Consider the following 17,500-nt stretch of genomic DNA (forward strand, 5'->3'; position numbering starts at 1 on the left):
CCTCAGTCTCACTTCATCATTTTTACCTCAGTCTCACTTCATCATTTTTACCTCAGTCTCACTTCATCAGGAACTTTAATCAGCGAAGGGGGTTTGAAACACTTGAAGGTTTCAAACAATCATGTTCTTCCTGATTATTTTTTTCGTCTTGTTCACAAAAGTCTGAAAAAATACAGGTATATTTTCTGAAAGCAAGTGTTAACTTTAATGACATTTGGTAGTATTTTCTAGAAAATAGCACAACAATGCTTATTATGGATGTGTTTGCAGTGTATAGCCTATGTAATGCATTGTCTTATTGCTTTTGTATTATTTATATTATACAGGCACAGTCATCAAGTGTTCATCCGCATCTATCTTTTTTTAGGTCTATTACTAGCACATACAGTCTAGAGAAAAACAGTACAAATTAAATAAATAAAACAATAAGATTAAAATAAGTAAATAAATTAGATTAAAATAAATGTATATGTAAAATTGTTATTATTAGTTAGTTATAATCTATTAAATAGATTATATTAGATTCAAATAAATAAATACAACTTAAATTAATTAATATAATTTAATAAACAGACAAATAAATAGTACATTTAACAGTATATTACTATAGTAAGTTGTAAAAAATATATAATAATGTAACTTAATATAAACTCATTTAATTTTCAAAATATTAATATTACAGATTATATATTGGGTGTTTATAGGTGTGTTTTAAATGTTAGGATAGAGTCGTTGATATGAGGATGATCATATTTGGGGCTCTGTGAGTGTAAAAGATTGAAAAGCGCTGCATTCGCATGTTGCATATGAAGTTTTATAGTTATTGTTCCCGGGAATGTTTCTCCAGACTGTCTGTAGAGAAGAACTCCTGGATTAGAGCAGCTAATCTGTATCCGTCTGTCTGTCTGTCAGGGTCATTAGAGTTAATCAGGACGAGTTTATCACTGGAGCACAAACTCTGATCTACATTCATTACATCCGTTACAGTCACGATATCAGATTTAGACCTGATTATTACTACTATTACTAACTACAGTAACATTCTGTGTGATGTTTCTTACTGTGTGCTGGAGTTGGTCTTTAGGATCCGATAATCCATCAGTTCTTTTTTGAGAATCGTTGCATAAAGTAGTGTGTGTGTGTGTGTGTGTGTGTGTTTGTGTGTGTGTGTGATGGAGTTGGTCTTCAATATCCCATAATATGCATTAATTCTTGTTTGAGAATCATTGCACAAAGTTTAATTTTTTAAGAGAGTATATTTACCCATATACTTATATTTAGAATTATTTATTATTCTTTTTTTTCCCATTTATATTTAATGATAAAGCTGTTATTATGTTTTTTCCTTACATTACTTCGAAATACATATAGTGGCAATAATGTATTGTGTCTTCTTAAGTGTTATATTTGTTTTTGTCTTGTCTATGCTACTGTAACGCCTACATTTCCCCTTGGGGATAAATCAAGTTTTCTCATCATCAAAGTAACGTGTGTGTGTGTGTGTGTGTGTGTGTGCTTCAGGCTGGTTGTCGTGGTTTGGGAACAGTATCGTGATCTTCATCCTCTTCAAGCAGAGATCTTTCCTCCAGCCCACCGATTACCTGACGCTGAATCTCGCCGTCTCTGACGCCAGCATCTCTGTGTTCGGATATTCCCGAGGAATCCTCGAGATCTTCAACGTGTTCAAGGACAACGGATACCTCATCACGTCTGTGTGGACGTGCCAGGTACAGGAATTATGGGTAGTGAGATCATTAGGTGGCGTGTTCGTTACAGCAGCGTCTCTAATAGATTAATCAGCAGAAGTTATTACTCCATGTGTGCGTCACACGTCATTAACAACAGTCAAACTGGCACATTTGTAGTGATGGTAATGAATAGTAATTTGTCGAACTTTGGGGTCTCTAGAACCAACTCTACAGCGCCACCACCAGTTAAATAAAGCACATAAACAGTGCCTGATATTATCGTTTGTTGTTCCGGCGCGACGTCGCAGAAAAATAGAAACCGTTTCTAAAGTAGAATCGCCGTGTCGCCGTCGCGGCTGGTTAGGACAAAACTCTGATCAACACGGAAAAGAGGCTTTTTATCGCGCGTCGCGTGTAGTTAGCACACAGTGTTAGTTACTATAAGTAACATTGCACCTACATGACTATTATCTCTCATTAGAGTATTAGTAGAGTATTCGTAGAGTATTAGTAGACTGGTAGGGTTAGAATAAGTTGACATGTACCTGCAAAGTTACTTATAGTCAGTAGAACTTAGTCCACCTGATTGCTCTCTTCATGCTGAGCACGGTCATCTTACATTAAGGCCATTACTGTAGTGGCCATTTTGAAAAGCACAGTATTACATTTTTTGCTACTACTTCAAATCTCCAATTCTTACGAAAATTGGCACAGATGATCTTTGGACTGAGCCGTGAGGAAATAACTGAACATAATTTATTCATTCATCTTTGTTCAAAAGTTACGTTGTCACAAACTTAACGAGGTCGACCCAAAATTGGTTCAGAGACTGTATCTCGGCCACATGAGATCTGAAGAATGGCTGTTTCTGCTCATAACTTTGAACAGTTTGTCAGAAGATGAGAAAGAAAACAAGCAGTTAAGACTTAAGACCTGAGATCTGGGGCCGGTTGCATAAACACTGCCATAATGTTATGATTGTGTCTTAAGAACTAATATGACCAACAAGCAAGTTGCTAATCAGTCTTACTTTTCGGTATCAAATCAGTCCAATCTACGGGTTTATGTAGCTAACTTAAAACAGTTATGAACAGTCTTAAAGAAAAGAATGTAATGACTACCTTGTAAGACTAGTTTTAGCAGTTTATGTAACCGGCCCCTGTAAAATATGGTGTTTTTACAGATGATAATAATGGACGTGAGATCATTCTGGTTCCGTCCTGTGGAAACGTGTTGGTCAGTGTCCGTGTCGAGTGTGCTTTTAAACCCATTAAGGGCTTCTGGACTGAAAGCCGATGAATGACGGTCTCATTGAGACGTGGAGGTGTGATTGGAGAAGTTTCTGTCTCACACCCACCCACACACACACACACACACACACACACACACACACACACACACACACACACACACACACACACACACACACACACACACACACACACACACACACACACACACACACACACACACACACACACACACACACACACACACACACACACACAGCAGAAACACAGCCATTCATTCTCGCTTTTCAAAGAGACATCATTAAAATGCCATTAACTAATGTTATGATTGCCTCATAATTGTGTCTGTTCAGTCATTAATTCAGTCAAAGGTAATTCCAATCATTTTACGCTGTCATCCACATGCTTTTATGAGGCCAAAATAAATGGATATTCAGACTTGAAAAAAGAAAACTGTAGTTGTATTGTGTTTAATTGTTAGAGATGTTGCAAAAATATGTTATTACATGTTGAAATTTTGTTCTGAGGACAAGGTGAAGATGCGTATTGACAATAGTTATTTTTATAAAAATGGATTGAATTGACAGCTCTGTTTCTCTCTAGCAGACGACACTAGTTTTAAAAGTCAGGATTCCCTGTGTTCACTCCTCTCTCAGGTGGACGGCTTCTTCACGCTGGTGTTCGGTCTCGGCAGCATCAACACACTCACCGTCATCAGCATCACCAGATACATTAAAGGATGCCACCCGAGTAAAGGCAGGGACTTTTACATCACAGCTGTAGCTCCACATCACTTCCTGAGCGAGTCTGTTGTCTGAGCTGCTGTTGTGTCTGTTCACAGCTCACTGTATAACCAACAGCACTGTGGTCGTGTCTGTTATCTTCATCTGGATCGGAGCCTTGTTCTGGTCCGGTGCGCCCATCCTGGGCTGGGGAAGCTACACAGGTCATAAGAACATCATGTGGAGACACACACACACACACACACACACACACACACACACACACACACACACACACACACACACACACACACACACACTCACTCACTGACTCACTCACACACTCACTCACTGACTCACTCACTGACTCACTCACTCACTGACTCACTCACTCACTCACTGACTCACTCACTCACTGACTCACTCACTCACTGACTCACTCACTCACTCACTCACTCACTCACTGACTCACTCACTCACTCACTGACTCACTCACTCACTCACTCACTGACTCACTCACTCACTCACTCACTGACTCACTCACTCACTCACTCACTCACTGACTCACTCACTCACTCACTCACTCACTGACTCACTCACTCACTGACTCACTCACTCACTCACTGACTCACTCACTCACTGACTCACTCACTCACTCACACACTCACTCACTGACTCACTCACTCACTCACTGACTCACTCACTCACTCACTCACTCACTCACTCACTGACTCACTCACTCACTCACTGACTCACTCACTCACTCACACACACACTCACTGACTCACTCACTCACTGACTCACTCACTGACTCACTCACTCACTCACTGACTCACTCACTCACTGACTCACTGACTCACTCACTCACTCACTGACTCACTCACTCACTCACTGACTCACTCACTCACTCACACACACACTCACTCACACACTCACTGACTCACTCACTGACTCACTCACTGTTACGCCCTTACTAGGGAGCAACAATGAAGGAGGAGGAAGCGATTTTCGGCGGTTACAATACTCTCTTTATTGGCACATTTCTCACAACAAAGTCTATCTCCAAACTCTACAATTACGCCGCAACGCAGATCAACACGTCGGTCCTGGCCAGGGATCGGTGTGACAAGAAGGAACGCTCCCAGAGGACGCCAAACAGGAAGCTTTTATTGATAGGCACACCTGTGCACCGGTGCACTCAATCCACCTGATTACCGCTCAGCTCCGCAGCGCGCCTGTAGGGGGAAAGCACAAACACGCGCATACACACACACACACACACACACACACACGCGCGGCAGAAAGGACAATACAAAGTACAGCCGTGACACACCCCCCCTTAAGAAAAGGAAACCAATAAGTTTCCGTCCACAAAACTTAAGCACTGATAACCGCACTAACAAACAATTTTAGTATAGGCCTATACACATTACCAACAAATTTATTTAACGTACTAAAAAGAAGAACAAACCCTGTTCATCTTTAATCCACGGCAACACCTTACCACACTGTTCTACAATGGTGCCCTAGACAGCGCGTCGGCCACTACATTTTCCGAGCCCTTCACATGCCTAACATCTAAATGAAAGGGCTGAAGGAATAAGCACCAACGCATCAGCCGTTGATTTGGATTTTTAAGAGAGTGTAAAAAGGTAAGCGGGTTATGGTCACTGTAAACTATTACCGCTGAACTGTTCCCACCTACATACACTTCAAAATGTTGGAGAGCTAAAATCAACGCAAGCGCCTCCTTTTCAATCGTGGAGTAGTTCCTCTGATGACTATTGAACTTCCGCGAAAAAAAACAAACCGGCCGCTCAATACCCGCATCATCCTCTTGAATTAACACTGCCCCTGCTCCCTCTTTACTGGCATCTACCTGAATTTTAAATGTTTTTTCCAGCTGAGGTGCCATAAGGACAGGTGTCGTAGTTAGCAACGTTTTCACTGCCTCAAAGGCTCTCTGACACGACTCAGACCAAACAAACAAGGCTTTAGCTTTCAGTAGGTCTGTTAAAGGGGCAACGACCGTAGAGAAGTTCCTACAAAAACAGCGGTAGAAACCCACCAGACCCAGAAAGCTCATTAATTCCTTCTTCGTAACAGGAACAGGATATTCGTCTATCGCTCTCACCTTCTCCCTCACTGGACGCACCCGTCCTTGCCCCACTACCTTACCCAGATACGTCACTGTCGCTCCTGCAAACTCGCACTTAGCCAGATTCAATGTAAGATTTGCTTGAGAGAGACGGACCAAAAGCAAGCGTAAACGGTTAAGGTGTTCGGACCATGTATCACTTACCACGACCGTGTCATCCAAATAGACCGTCACGCCTTTTAGACCCGCGATAACCCGGTTCATCATTCTTTGAAACGTCGCCGGTGCGTTTCGAAGACCGAAACTCATAACCCGGTAAGAAAATAATCCATTTGGTGTTATAAACGATGAAACCTCGCGCGCGCGCTCTGTCAGCGGAATCTGCCAATAGCCTTTCAGCAAATCTAATTTTGTCACAAATTTTGCGGCACCGACCTGATCGACACAGTCCTCCATTCTCGGCAGAGGAAAGGAGTCTGGTCTTGTAACTGAATTTAGCTTTCTATAATCTGTACAAAAACGGAATGTACCATCAGATTTTTTAACTAATAAACACGGCGAGGACCAGCTGGAAAATGAGGGCTCTGCTAACCGGTTATCAAGTAAATACTGGACTTCCTTCTCCAAAACCTCTCGTTTATTCAGCGGAACCCTGTAAAAACGCTGACGAACAGGAGCAGCGTCGCCTACCTCAATATCATGTTCCAACACTGTTGTTTGGGTTGGAACATCCGAAAACAACTCCGGGAATTCAGCAAGCAAACGGATCAATTCCTGACTTTGCGACGCCTCCAAATGTTTAAGACTAGATGATAAATTTTTCAAAGTATCAGAATTATTTAAACGACCCAGTAACACACTGTCATCAGGAGATTCCAAGTCGTCCATAGGCATGCTCGTCATGACCGGTGTTACACACGACTGGGGGGAGCTGTCCACCAGCACCACAGGGGCTACTTCCATTGAGACCGGTCGGTTTCGCTGATAATAAGGCTTAAGGAGATTTACATGACACACCTGGGACCTCTTTTTTCGGTCTGGCGTCAGAAGTGTATAATTATCCATGGCCCCGCAATGTATTACCTCATACGGCCCAGTATATTTAGCTTGGAACGGGGAATCTACTACAGGCAGAAGAGCAATGACCTGATCTCCAACGCTAAACTTCCGATGTTCCGTGTAACGGTCAAACAACTTTTTCATTTTCCCCTGAGTTTTACTTAAACATTTCCCAGCTAACTCCCCAGCCAATGAGAGCCGACGACGGAAACCCAGTACATACTCGGACAATTTTGCAGGCGGTTCTGAGTCAACCCATTGATCACGCAAAACAGCCAATAACCCCCGGACTTTGTGCGCAAAAACCAGTTCGTTGGGGCTAAAACCAATACTCTGCTGCGTGACCTCTCTGGCTGCTAGCATCAACCACGGCAGACCTTCTTCCCAGTCCCGCTGCATTTCCAGGCAGTAGGCTCTCAATAATGATTTTAACGTAGCATGGAAACGTTCAAGTGCCCCTTGACTCTGGGGGTGATACGCTGTTGACAGATTGTGTTTAATACCCAACTCGCAAAGCACTTCCGCAAATAATTTCGACGTAAAATTACTTCCCTGGTCCGATTGAATGATTTTCGGTAACCCAAAAATAGACACGAACTGAGTCATCGCTTTCACAATAGACTTCGTATTAATCGAGCGCAATGGGTACGCAGCTGGATAACGCGTAACTTGACACATCACTGTCAACAGGAACTCACTTCCACCTTTCGAGCGAGGAAGAGGGCCAACGCAATCAATGATAAGGTGTTCGAACGGTTGACATACAGCCGGAATTGGACGCAGAGGAGCTGGTTTTAATGACTGGTTCGGTTTACCGGTAATCTGACATGTATGACAGGTCTTAATAAAACTGGCGACGTCCTTTTTAATACGGGGCCAGTAGAAGTAACGAAGAATTCTGTCATACGTTTTCTGAACACCTGCATGACCGGCGAGTTGGTCGTGTGCTAATTTCAACACTAACGAGCGAAACTTTACTGGTATTACGACCTGAATAACAGAATCTCCCATACCATCAACAGCATGCGGGGACCACTTTCTCAGTAAAACACTTTGTTCAATAAAATAGCCTTGAGCTCGGTCACGAATTTCACTGCTGTCAACAACCTGTTCAAATTGTGGTTTTAATGTTCCATCATTCTGCTGCTCAGTTGACAAATCCTCCCGAGAAACCACAATGGGATAATCACCCAAAACGAAAGACGATTCAGTTTCACTTACTTTCTCATCAACCCTAGGCTGAGCAGCAGAACGAGTCACTGCACACGCAACGAACACTTTCGGATACTGTTGCGCACTCTCATCCAAACCATCAGTACAGGACGGTGCATCGGTCACAACCAGAGAGGGCGATTCATTAACCCAAACGCGTCCACCTGCTAAGTTATTTCCCAGGATCAGTGAGACGCCGTCAACAGGTAAAATAGGACGTATACCAAGATCCACCACCCCATGCACTAGATCACAGGTCAGATTAACTTTATGCAGGGGTACGGATAATGTATTAAGCCCAATTCCGCGAATCAAAAGCGAGCTACCAGTGTGCGACTCAGTTGAGAAGGGCAACACGGACTCCAAAATAAACGACTCAGATGACCCTGTGTCCCGAAGAATTTTCACTGCCACTTTGTCAACACCACCTGGTAGCGACACAAAACCATTACTAATGAACGGTTTAAATAACTGCTGGTGATTCTCTACATTCTTGGGCACTACCTCCGGCATTCCTTTTAAAAAACCCGTCTGATTTAATACAGGAACCGACGCAGCCAGGACAGCAGGTTTCACAAAATGGGCGTGTCTAGCAAACTTTGCACTTGAAGTCTTTGACTTAAGTACTGGACAATTCGACTTCCAATGTCCTTTTCCCAGACAATAGTTACAGCTATCATAGTCACTTGTTTTTTCACAAAACGCCTGACTGGTCCCATAGGGACAACGGGAAAATTCAGCCGTGTATGAACTTGGCGTTCACTGAACCTTTCGGCCCGCGGTTTATGAATAAGTTCCCAATCATCCACCAGCAGTGCAGCTTCTGAAACAGTTTTAACCTGACGCTCTGCAACATAAGTAGCAATAATCTCAGGAAGTGTATTCCTATATTGTTCAAAGAGAATTAACTCTCTCAATTTATCCATTGTTGAAATATCTGCCGCTGTACACCAACGATCAAACTGCACAGTCAATTCTCTTACGAATTCAACATTTGTTTGATTCAACTTTCGCTGTAATGTACGAAACTGCTGCCGATAGCTCTCTGGAACACGCTCATTAATCTTCAACACCGCCGCCTTAATGGCTTCGTAATTCTGGCTGTCAGCATCCGATAGCGTAGAATAGGCTTGCTGGGCTTTACCTGTTAGAACGCACTGAAGCAACATAGCGCGCTCAACATCACCCCACTTATACGCCACTGCGACTCGCTCAAATAAGAGAAAAAAAATCTCCACCTCAGCCTCATTAAACGGCGGTACCAAACGTAAATTATGAGCCACACTCAGTTTCTTCGAATCAATATCAAAATCTTCCCCCATCGGCTTACCTTCTTCCTGCAGATCTAGTCGACGCCTTTCAAGATCTAAACGCTGTTGCTCTAACTGTTGCCGGCTTTCCTCCAACTGTAGCTCCATTTGTACCTTGTCCCATTCCAAGCGACGCTTCTCACACTCCGTATCACGCTGTATCAGCAACAACTCTTTCTGCTGCTCAAATGAAAGAGTGCTTAAAGCAGAAAACGGAAGGGTTGGAATAGGCGCACCTAAGGCAGGCAACGCGGCTGAATCAGGCAATTTAGATTTTCCTTTCAAAATTTTCAGATCACACAGCGCAGTTTCAAGGACTAGCTTAATTCCGTCTTTTGACCTTTTATCATTATACGTTAGCTCGATTTTATAATGCGCAGCTAATTCCAACAATTGCTCTTTGGTCATTCCAGCTAACAATTCCTCAGACGGATTCTGAGCAAATGTTTCAATAACATCGGTCGCCATAATTACCAGTAACCACACGCTCAGCAAATATTAGGCTACTCACAAAAAGTTGTGTTTTCTTTTTCCAATAAGAAATCCGGATTTATTTGAAGAACTAAACCATCCACTTAAATTAGCTTGACCCTAGTCTTCAGTCGACCCAAGACCGGGTATTTACGCACCAAATCCCGCAAGTTTGGGAAAACGACCAATTGCCGAGTCGCCCCCCAAACCTCGGATGTGCCCCCGAGACAACTGCTCTAAGTCCCGAGTCAACCAAAAATAACAAACAAAAATAAAAAAAATCTACGTGTCCAAAGACACGTACTAATCCTACCCGGAAGGTTTGTTCTTCAAATACTCTCAACACATTAATATTACCGAGCCTATATTAATGGAGCGTTCCAAACTATACCAATTTACAAATAAGCGGAAAATATACAAACGTACTCCATTCCACTTATCCTCCTTCAACGCATTTTTTTTTTTTTTTTTTTTTTTTTTTTTTTAAATCATTTGCGCGAATTCAAAGACAAATCTAGTTCGACGAGCCCCCAATTGTTACGCCCTTACTAGGGAGCAACAATGAAGGAGGAGGAAGCGATTTTCGGCGGTTACAATACTCTCTTTATTGGCACATTTCTCACAACAAAGTCTATCTCCAAACTCTACAATTACGCCGCAACGCAGATCAACACGTCGGTCCTGGCCAGGGATCGGTGTGACAAGAAGGAACGCTCCCAGAGGACGCCAAACAGGAAGCTTTTATTGATAGGCACACCTGTGCACCGGTGCACTCAATCCACCTGATTACCGCTCAGCTCCGCAGCGCGCCTGTAGGGGGAAAGCACAAACACGCGCATACACACACACACACACACACACACACACACACACACACACGCGCGGCAGAAAGGACAATACAAAGTACAGCCGTGACACTCACTCACTGACTCACTCACTGACTCACTCACTGACTCACTGACTCACTCACTGACTCACTCACTGACTCACTCACTCACTCACTGACTAACTCACTGACTGACTCACTCACTGACTGACTCACTCATTCACTGACTCACTCACTGACTCACTCACTCACTGACTCACTCACTCACTCACTCACTCACTGTTTCTCTGTGTTTGACAGATCGGGGATACGGCACCTGTGAGATCGATTGGGTCAAAGCGAATTATTCCACCATCCACAAGTCCTACATCATCTCCATCCTCATCTTCTGCTTCTTCATCCCCGTGCTGATCATGCTGTTCTCCTACGTGTCCATCATCAACACGGTGAAGCGAGGCAATGCCATGTCAGCGGAGGGCGACCTGACCGACAGACAGCGCAAGATCGAGAGGGACGTCACTATTGTGAGTGTGTGTTCATCGTCCAGCTCAGCTCAGTTCTGCCAGACTCAGTCGCTCAGTTCTCCTCTGGCCAATGAACAAGCAGTGTGTGAATATGACCAAATATCCAGTCTACGATGTGACCTACCAGTTTCATGTCTCCAGGCCTTACTGGATGATCAGTTTTACAGCGGAATAATAATCTTAACAATAACAATAGCACTTGAACCCCTAATTATGTAATTATCATGGCGTTCTCTTCTGATTGGTCCTCAGGTGTCCATTGTGATCTGCACGGCGTTCATCCTGGCCTGGTCTCCGTACGCCGTGGTGTCCATGTGGTCCGCGTGGGGCTTCCACGTGCCCAATCTCACCAGCATCTTCACACGCCTCTTCGCCAAGTCCGCCAGCTTCTACAACCCGCTCATCTACTTCGGCCTGAGCTCCAAGTTCCGCAAAGACGTGAGCGTGTTGCTGCCGTGCAGCGGCGACGGCAAAGACACGGTCAAACTCAAACGCTTCAAGAAGATCAAGGGGAAGGCGGACGGGGCGTCGCCCGGAGCCCCGCGGCCGCGCTCGAGGAGACCCGAGGAGAACCGCGACCTGCTGAAGATCGAGAAGAAGGAGCGAGCGCCGGCAAACCCCGCCCCCAGCCCGGACTCAGGGGTGGGCAGTCGTCCCGAGACTCCGCCCCCTGCCAGGACACAGGTGTACGCCATCAACGTGCCCGAGCCGTCAGACACGCCCGAGTTCGAGTGCGCTAGACTGTAGATCAGGAGCGAGCGTGGAGATTTTTATTGCATAACAGAACAACAACAACATACACAATGTGTTCAACTATTATCTTTACATTCATAACAGCATCAAAGGAAACGGAGAGACAAAATACTAATCAATGATATGTGAGTGACGAGTTTCATGCTAATGATGTAAGCGGCATGAAAAGCTATTTTTGTAAATGATGGATGTAAATGTGAAATATTGTGTTTTTTTTCACACCTGTGCACACCAGCATTATTAAAGACAGGTGTGTGTTTACATGAACTTCATCACAAGACAAGATTAAATTCCAAACATCAAACATGATGATGACATTCCACGTTTTTTTCTGTGCATAACACCTTTTTCAGGTTTTACATCGATCATAATGTGGCACAATTGTCAAAACTGATACCTTAGGGAAAAAAGTGATATACACTTCGACAAAATGTGATTGTTATAATAGTGATTTTATAATGTATAAAAATGAAAGCAAAAGCAAAACCTGTAAACAGGACTGTGTTAGTGAGAATGACTAAATGAACATTATAACCAGTAGATGGCAGCAGAGGACCACTCACTGACTCGTTCATTTCAAGTGTTTACTAGTAAACTTCACTAAAGTAAGGCACACTAACATCATTAAGCATCTTCACACACCAGTCTGACAAACGGTCTAGGAGTTTCCGTTCTGTCTACGGGAGTTTCGTGGTATTACCTTCAAGTCAGCTTTATTATACAGCGCTTTACAATACAAGAGTTTCAGAGCCGCTTCACAGAGAGAACAGGAGTCAGGGCATTCGTCTCCACAGTTTCATGTCTGGAGGACTTCCGGTTCGTCTGAGGATCAGTTTTACAGTGGAATAATAATCATAATGATGACATTCCAGTTATTGTTGTTTTCAGAGACCCGCATACTCTTGAGTAGGCACTTACCCAGGTGAAAAACACCTACTATTAAATGTGCAGTCTTTTATGCTTGCAGTTAATTAGGCTAATCAGTTATTGACGTCATCAGAATAAAAATACATTTCTAATGAGACAGTCATACTTAATGCACTAAACACAAAGCGGAGCCAGAGCTCTTCAGTCAGACGCAGTGCATCCAGCAGAACACGGGCTGGTAATGTAGATATCGGGGAGCAGGACTGGTTTATTCTGGTGTCATTAACGGGATGTGTTCTGCTCTCCACTACACTCACTGCGAGATGACCTTCAGCCGCTGTGACTCATGAGTTCACTCTTTCAGAAACACAAGGGATATTTCAGCTCGTAATGACGCGTGACGTCTTCGCACTCGTGCCTCTAATGGAAACACCATGAAGAAAAGTTGATTTTTGTTCTTGCATTTCTGCCATTCGCTTTTCAGTTACACGTGAGATTATAGTCGTTCATATCAAAAATAAACATTCCAGTGATCAAAGCTGAAAACTGTTCTGCTGCTTCATATTTATATATGGAAATCGTGATGCACGAAGAGCATCGATTTTAAATGGAATCTTTTGTTACATTATAAATATCTTTACACTTTTGATCATTTTAATGCATCTTTACAGAATAAAAGTATTAATTTCTTTCAAAAAACAGTGGCAGTATTGAAAATAATAATAATAATAAAAATATATATATAATGAATTTCATTCTACTAAAAAAAAAATCAATCCTGCAGCGCCCTCTGGTGGCCGCAGTGACTTACTGCATCAGCCTCTTTGACACATGACATGTGGCTTAATGTCCCAGACTCCCTGATTATTCAATTCTTCATGAAATAATTATATTTTTGAGCTTAAGAAAAAAAAGTGTATCCACCACAAACTCAGTTAATGGAAGTCACTGCATATGAATCACAAATACAAAACACACGTGAAATACAACATATTCTTTTATTATTGTATTATATTGATAAATGTCCATCCGAGGGAAAAAAAAAAGAATACAACAAGAAATCAAGAATAAACTGTAATATCAATAATAAAATATGTACAAGAGGAGTATAGCATTTATTAACAATCTTTCCACTCTCTCTCTATACAACCAAAAGGGTAAAAGTTCAGTGACAGCTCTATACAGGCGGAACCGGAACACGTCTCGTCGATGACGTCACAGCCCGATCGTCCAATCAAGCTCCCTTCAAATTCTCCATCTCAACTCTAATGTTTGAAGCGCGTCGACCGATCAGTAACCGGTCATTAAATCTCCGTTTAGCACTTTAGTATGTTCAGTAGCCGAGTCCGCTGTACAGTTCCCATCTCTGACCAGCAGGTGGCGCGAACTACTCTCTCTAGCACAGTTATCTGTTACTCTTCACTGTTAGCTTCGCAGGTTAATATACACTGTATTCTGGTTCATAAATAGATTGTTGATCAATACTTTAAAACTATACATATTGAGATTCTTTCTTATATATCTAAAATTAATACGCACCAAAAATTAACGAAATCAGAAAATATATTTACTATTACGAAAACACGCACGCGGTTCCCTTTCAGCGTCCCAAACCAGCGCGCGCTCTGTGCGCGAGCTCAACGGCAAGCCTCAGATTTAAAGGAGAAGAATCCAAAAATGAAAAAATACCTATTTAATCACCCTCGTGTTCCAATCGTGTCGGAGATTCTGCAGTCAACTCCGTACGATGAGCCGCGCATTAAATTATCAGTTTTAATCGCAGGAATTGCCAATATCTCACAATTTAGACTTTATAAACCTATAATTTTTTTTATCCTAGTTTGTTCTACAATTCTGAGAAAAAACTTTATTAATTTGTTTTAAATTTGGAATTGCAAGAAATAATTCGCAATTGATTTTTTTTCTTCGCAGAATTGAGAGATAAACTCAAAATTCAGAAAAAATGTCAGAACTGAGACAAAAAGTTGCAATTACTTAAAAAATAATATTGCGAGTATCTCACAATTCGAAGAATATGCGAAGTCAAAACTAGTATTAAAAGTCATAATTACCATTTTTAATAGCGAGTAATAATCTCACAATTTTGACATTTTTCCGATCAGAATTTTAAGTGTATATATCGCAATTCAGACATTAAAACCCTTTAGTATTTTCCTCATAATTCCTTTTTTTTTTTTTTTAATTCTGAGGAAAAAAGTAAATTTTGAGTTTTAAATTTTTAATTGCGAGAAATTATTCGCATAGAAAAAAAATATGTTGAAAAAAAATTTGGGGAGAGAAAGTTGCACGGGTTTGAGGGCGAGTAAACGCTGCCAGATTTCATGTTTGGCTGAACTAGTCCTCTAACAACATTTGGTCGAGTAGCAGACGTCCGCCTGAAGGAAACACAAACACTCAGTTCTCTTCGTGCTCGTGTCATCAAGGCAAACGATCCCCATAAAAGCAGAACATCTCTATCCTAGCAGTTAAAAACACGCAGACCTGCACACGCACGTCTAGAGTTCAAGTAATCACAGACCAATAAAGCAGAAGAGTCTCAGAAGAAAAGCTCCCCCTGCAGAGCGTGGGCTAGTGCACCCGGTCACCAGTCACACATGATAAAACACTAATCTCTGTTCATCATATCAAACACAGAACCGCCACCCGTGCAGCGAGACGAGCGCCGGCGCCACGCGGCCGGACACGCCATTCATTTGGCAAACACAAAGATGAAAAAGGCAAAAAATAAATAAACATCACAGATTCCAGACAAATATAGACTCCGAATCGTTGTACTCTGAGTACAGCTTGTCAAAAACTGCAACACATTCAAACTATTATAAGACTTTGTCCGCATAATCACAAATATTCATAAACTCTAATCAAGCGATCAGCGTTAGAGATCTGACCGGAGAGGGCTTCACAGACGGGCCGTTTTCAGATAAGACGTCCATAAACAGGCAAACGGAGTTATCAAATCCAGGAGAAACTGCAGGTTCACGCGTAGAAATATTAATATTATTAATTCAACGTAGCGCTTGTGATGTTGAATCTCCAGAAGCCGCCGAGACGGATCCACAGAGTCAGAGAGTCTCCTGAACACGAGCGCGGCCCAGCGTTCAGCGGGACATTAGGAACGATCGTAATGCACGTCTGTCATGTGACTGCGGCGCACGAGCGTCTTGATTGGTTTAGAAGTCGTGTTCTGAGCCGCGAGCTCTTAAACATCGAGCGGTTATTATATTATGTACACACGTGTTGAACAGACGGCCGCGGGTCATGTTCTGTGCGCTCGGGAGATCTCGCGGCTCAGTGTTCAGATCGCTCTCAATGATTTGACGTATTTGTTGAGTTTAAGTGTATTCCCCCGCGGAGAGAGACTCGCTCGAGACTGTTTGAAGCAAAAGGCACGTCGTTTAAAAGGAGAGAAATCAGAAAGAGTGACACGCTCACGTCAGGAGAGAAATAACCGAAGGGAAATAAAAATAAGTAATCTAGGAAGCGTGTGACTTCCTGTGAGGCTGAACGGAGGAGGAGCCGAGACGCTCCTCGTGTGTGTGTGTGTGTGTGTGTGTGTGTGCTTCCCCTCGAGCACCAGGCCCGCCCGGATCATCAGCTTCGAGTTCGTGGAAGCGGTTTGGGTCGGAGGTCAGAGGTCATACGAAGACTTTGGCGAGGGCGTCGGCTCCCGCGCTGCCGATGTAGCATTTGGTGGGATGGAACGCCACGTCGTGGATCGACTCGTCGAACTTCTTCCGGTGCGCCGTGAACTCCTGGATGCACGTCTTGCTCTCCATGTTCCACAGACGCACGGAGCAGTCGTGACCTGAGACACACACACACACACACACACACACGCTTGATAAACAGAATGATAACGGTGCTCACAAGGAGAGATTGACTGATGTTAATTTTTTTTTTTTAACCGATACCGAATTATTTGCATGTTCGTGTGCCGATAACCGATATACTGAACCCATATTTATTGGTTTATTTGTTTTTGGCAATTATAAAAACAGCGGTAATCTGAACAAACGGTTTAAAGTCCCGCTGTACTCAATAAACACGTGATTTATACTAATAACTTCAACGTAGAACTGAAGAAACAATCAAAGAAACAGGAAACAGGTGAAAACTAATGAGAAACCATGGCAACAAACCAGAAGTCAGGCAAAGGAAAGCATGAGAACCACAGAACGGTGAACATAAGTGTGTTCCTCACGCCAGAAACTTCCTCATGTTTAAAGTCCCGCTGTAGTCCATCATCGTATCTCTTAAAACTCGTCTCTGATCACCGAAATCACATATTTAAATGTTTTTTCATGTCTTAAAATATCTTGACTGTAACTCAACACCCTTGCCTCATTTAGTATGCACGGTTCTATGAATATGCAAATGAGCCCCGCCTCCACTCACTCACTCACTCAGAGATCCACTGGTGGACGATCACACGTTGATCTGATTGGTCAAGGTAGTGTGTGACGTCAGAAACACCAGCGATTTCACACCGTGTGTTTGAGACTGTCTTTGGTTCACTGCAGTTTTAAGCAGAAAATACTCAGCAATGCTGTCCACTTATGAACTTACACATGTGTGTGTTAAAGCAGATTAATAACTCCACATACACACATAAACTACAGTAACAGCTGGATTTACACCACAGGGGGACTTTAAACATCAGTAAAATCGGTCAATCTCTATAATAAGTCAGAGTAAGTGG

General features: G+C 42.8%; 2 protein-coding genes across 6 annotated transcripts in view; one reads left to right on the forward strand and one right to left on the reverse strand.

Moving 5' to 3' along the window:
* The window catches only part of opn6a (opsin 6, group member a), a 16,416-nt gene extending 3,095 nt beyond the window's left edge, over positions 1-13,321 (forward strand). For both annotated transcript variants that reach the window (XM_079598046.1, XM_079598045.1), the window contains 5 exons: positions 1,522-1,727; positions 3,595-3,694; positions 3,780-3,884; positions 10,937-11,160; positions 11,413-13,321. In XM_079598046.1, the coding sequence (XP_079454172.1) occupies positions 1,522-1,727; positions 3,595-3,694; positions 3,780-3,884; positions 10,937-11,160; positions 11,413-11,907 (1,130 nt within the window). In that variant the 3' untranslated portion in view covers positions 11,908-13,321. The remainder of the gene's footprint in view (positions 1-1,521; positions 1,728-3,594; positions 3,695-3,779; positions 3,885-10,936; positions 11,161-11,412) is intronic.
* A 443-nt stretch (positions 13,322-13,764) lies between these two features.
* The window catches only part of strn (striatin, calmodulin binding protein), a 49,140-nt gene continuing 45,404 nt past the window's right edge, over positions 13,765-17,500 (reverse strand). For all 4 annotated transcript variants that reach the window (XM_079598185.1, XM_079598183.1, XM_079598184.1 and 1 more), the window contains one exon: positions 13,765-16,606. In XM_079598185.1, the coding sequence (XP_079454311.1) occupies positions 16,437-16,606 (170 nt within the window). In that variant the 3' untranslated portion in view covers positions 13,765-16,436. The remainder of the gene's footprint in view (positions 16,607-17,500) is intronic.

The sequence above is a fragment of the Phoxinus phoxinus genome, assembly GCF_949152265.1.
Source record: "Phoxinus phoxinus genome assembly, chromosome: 22".
Classification (NCBI taxonomy): domain Eukaryota; kingdom Metazoa; phylum Chordata; class Actinopteri; order Cypriniformes; family Leuciscidae; genus Phoxinus; species Phoxinus phoxinus.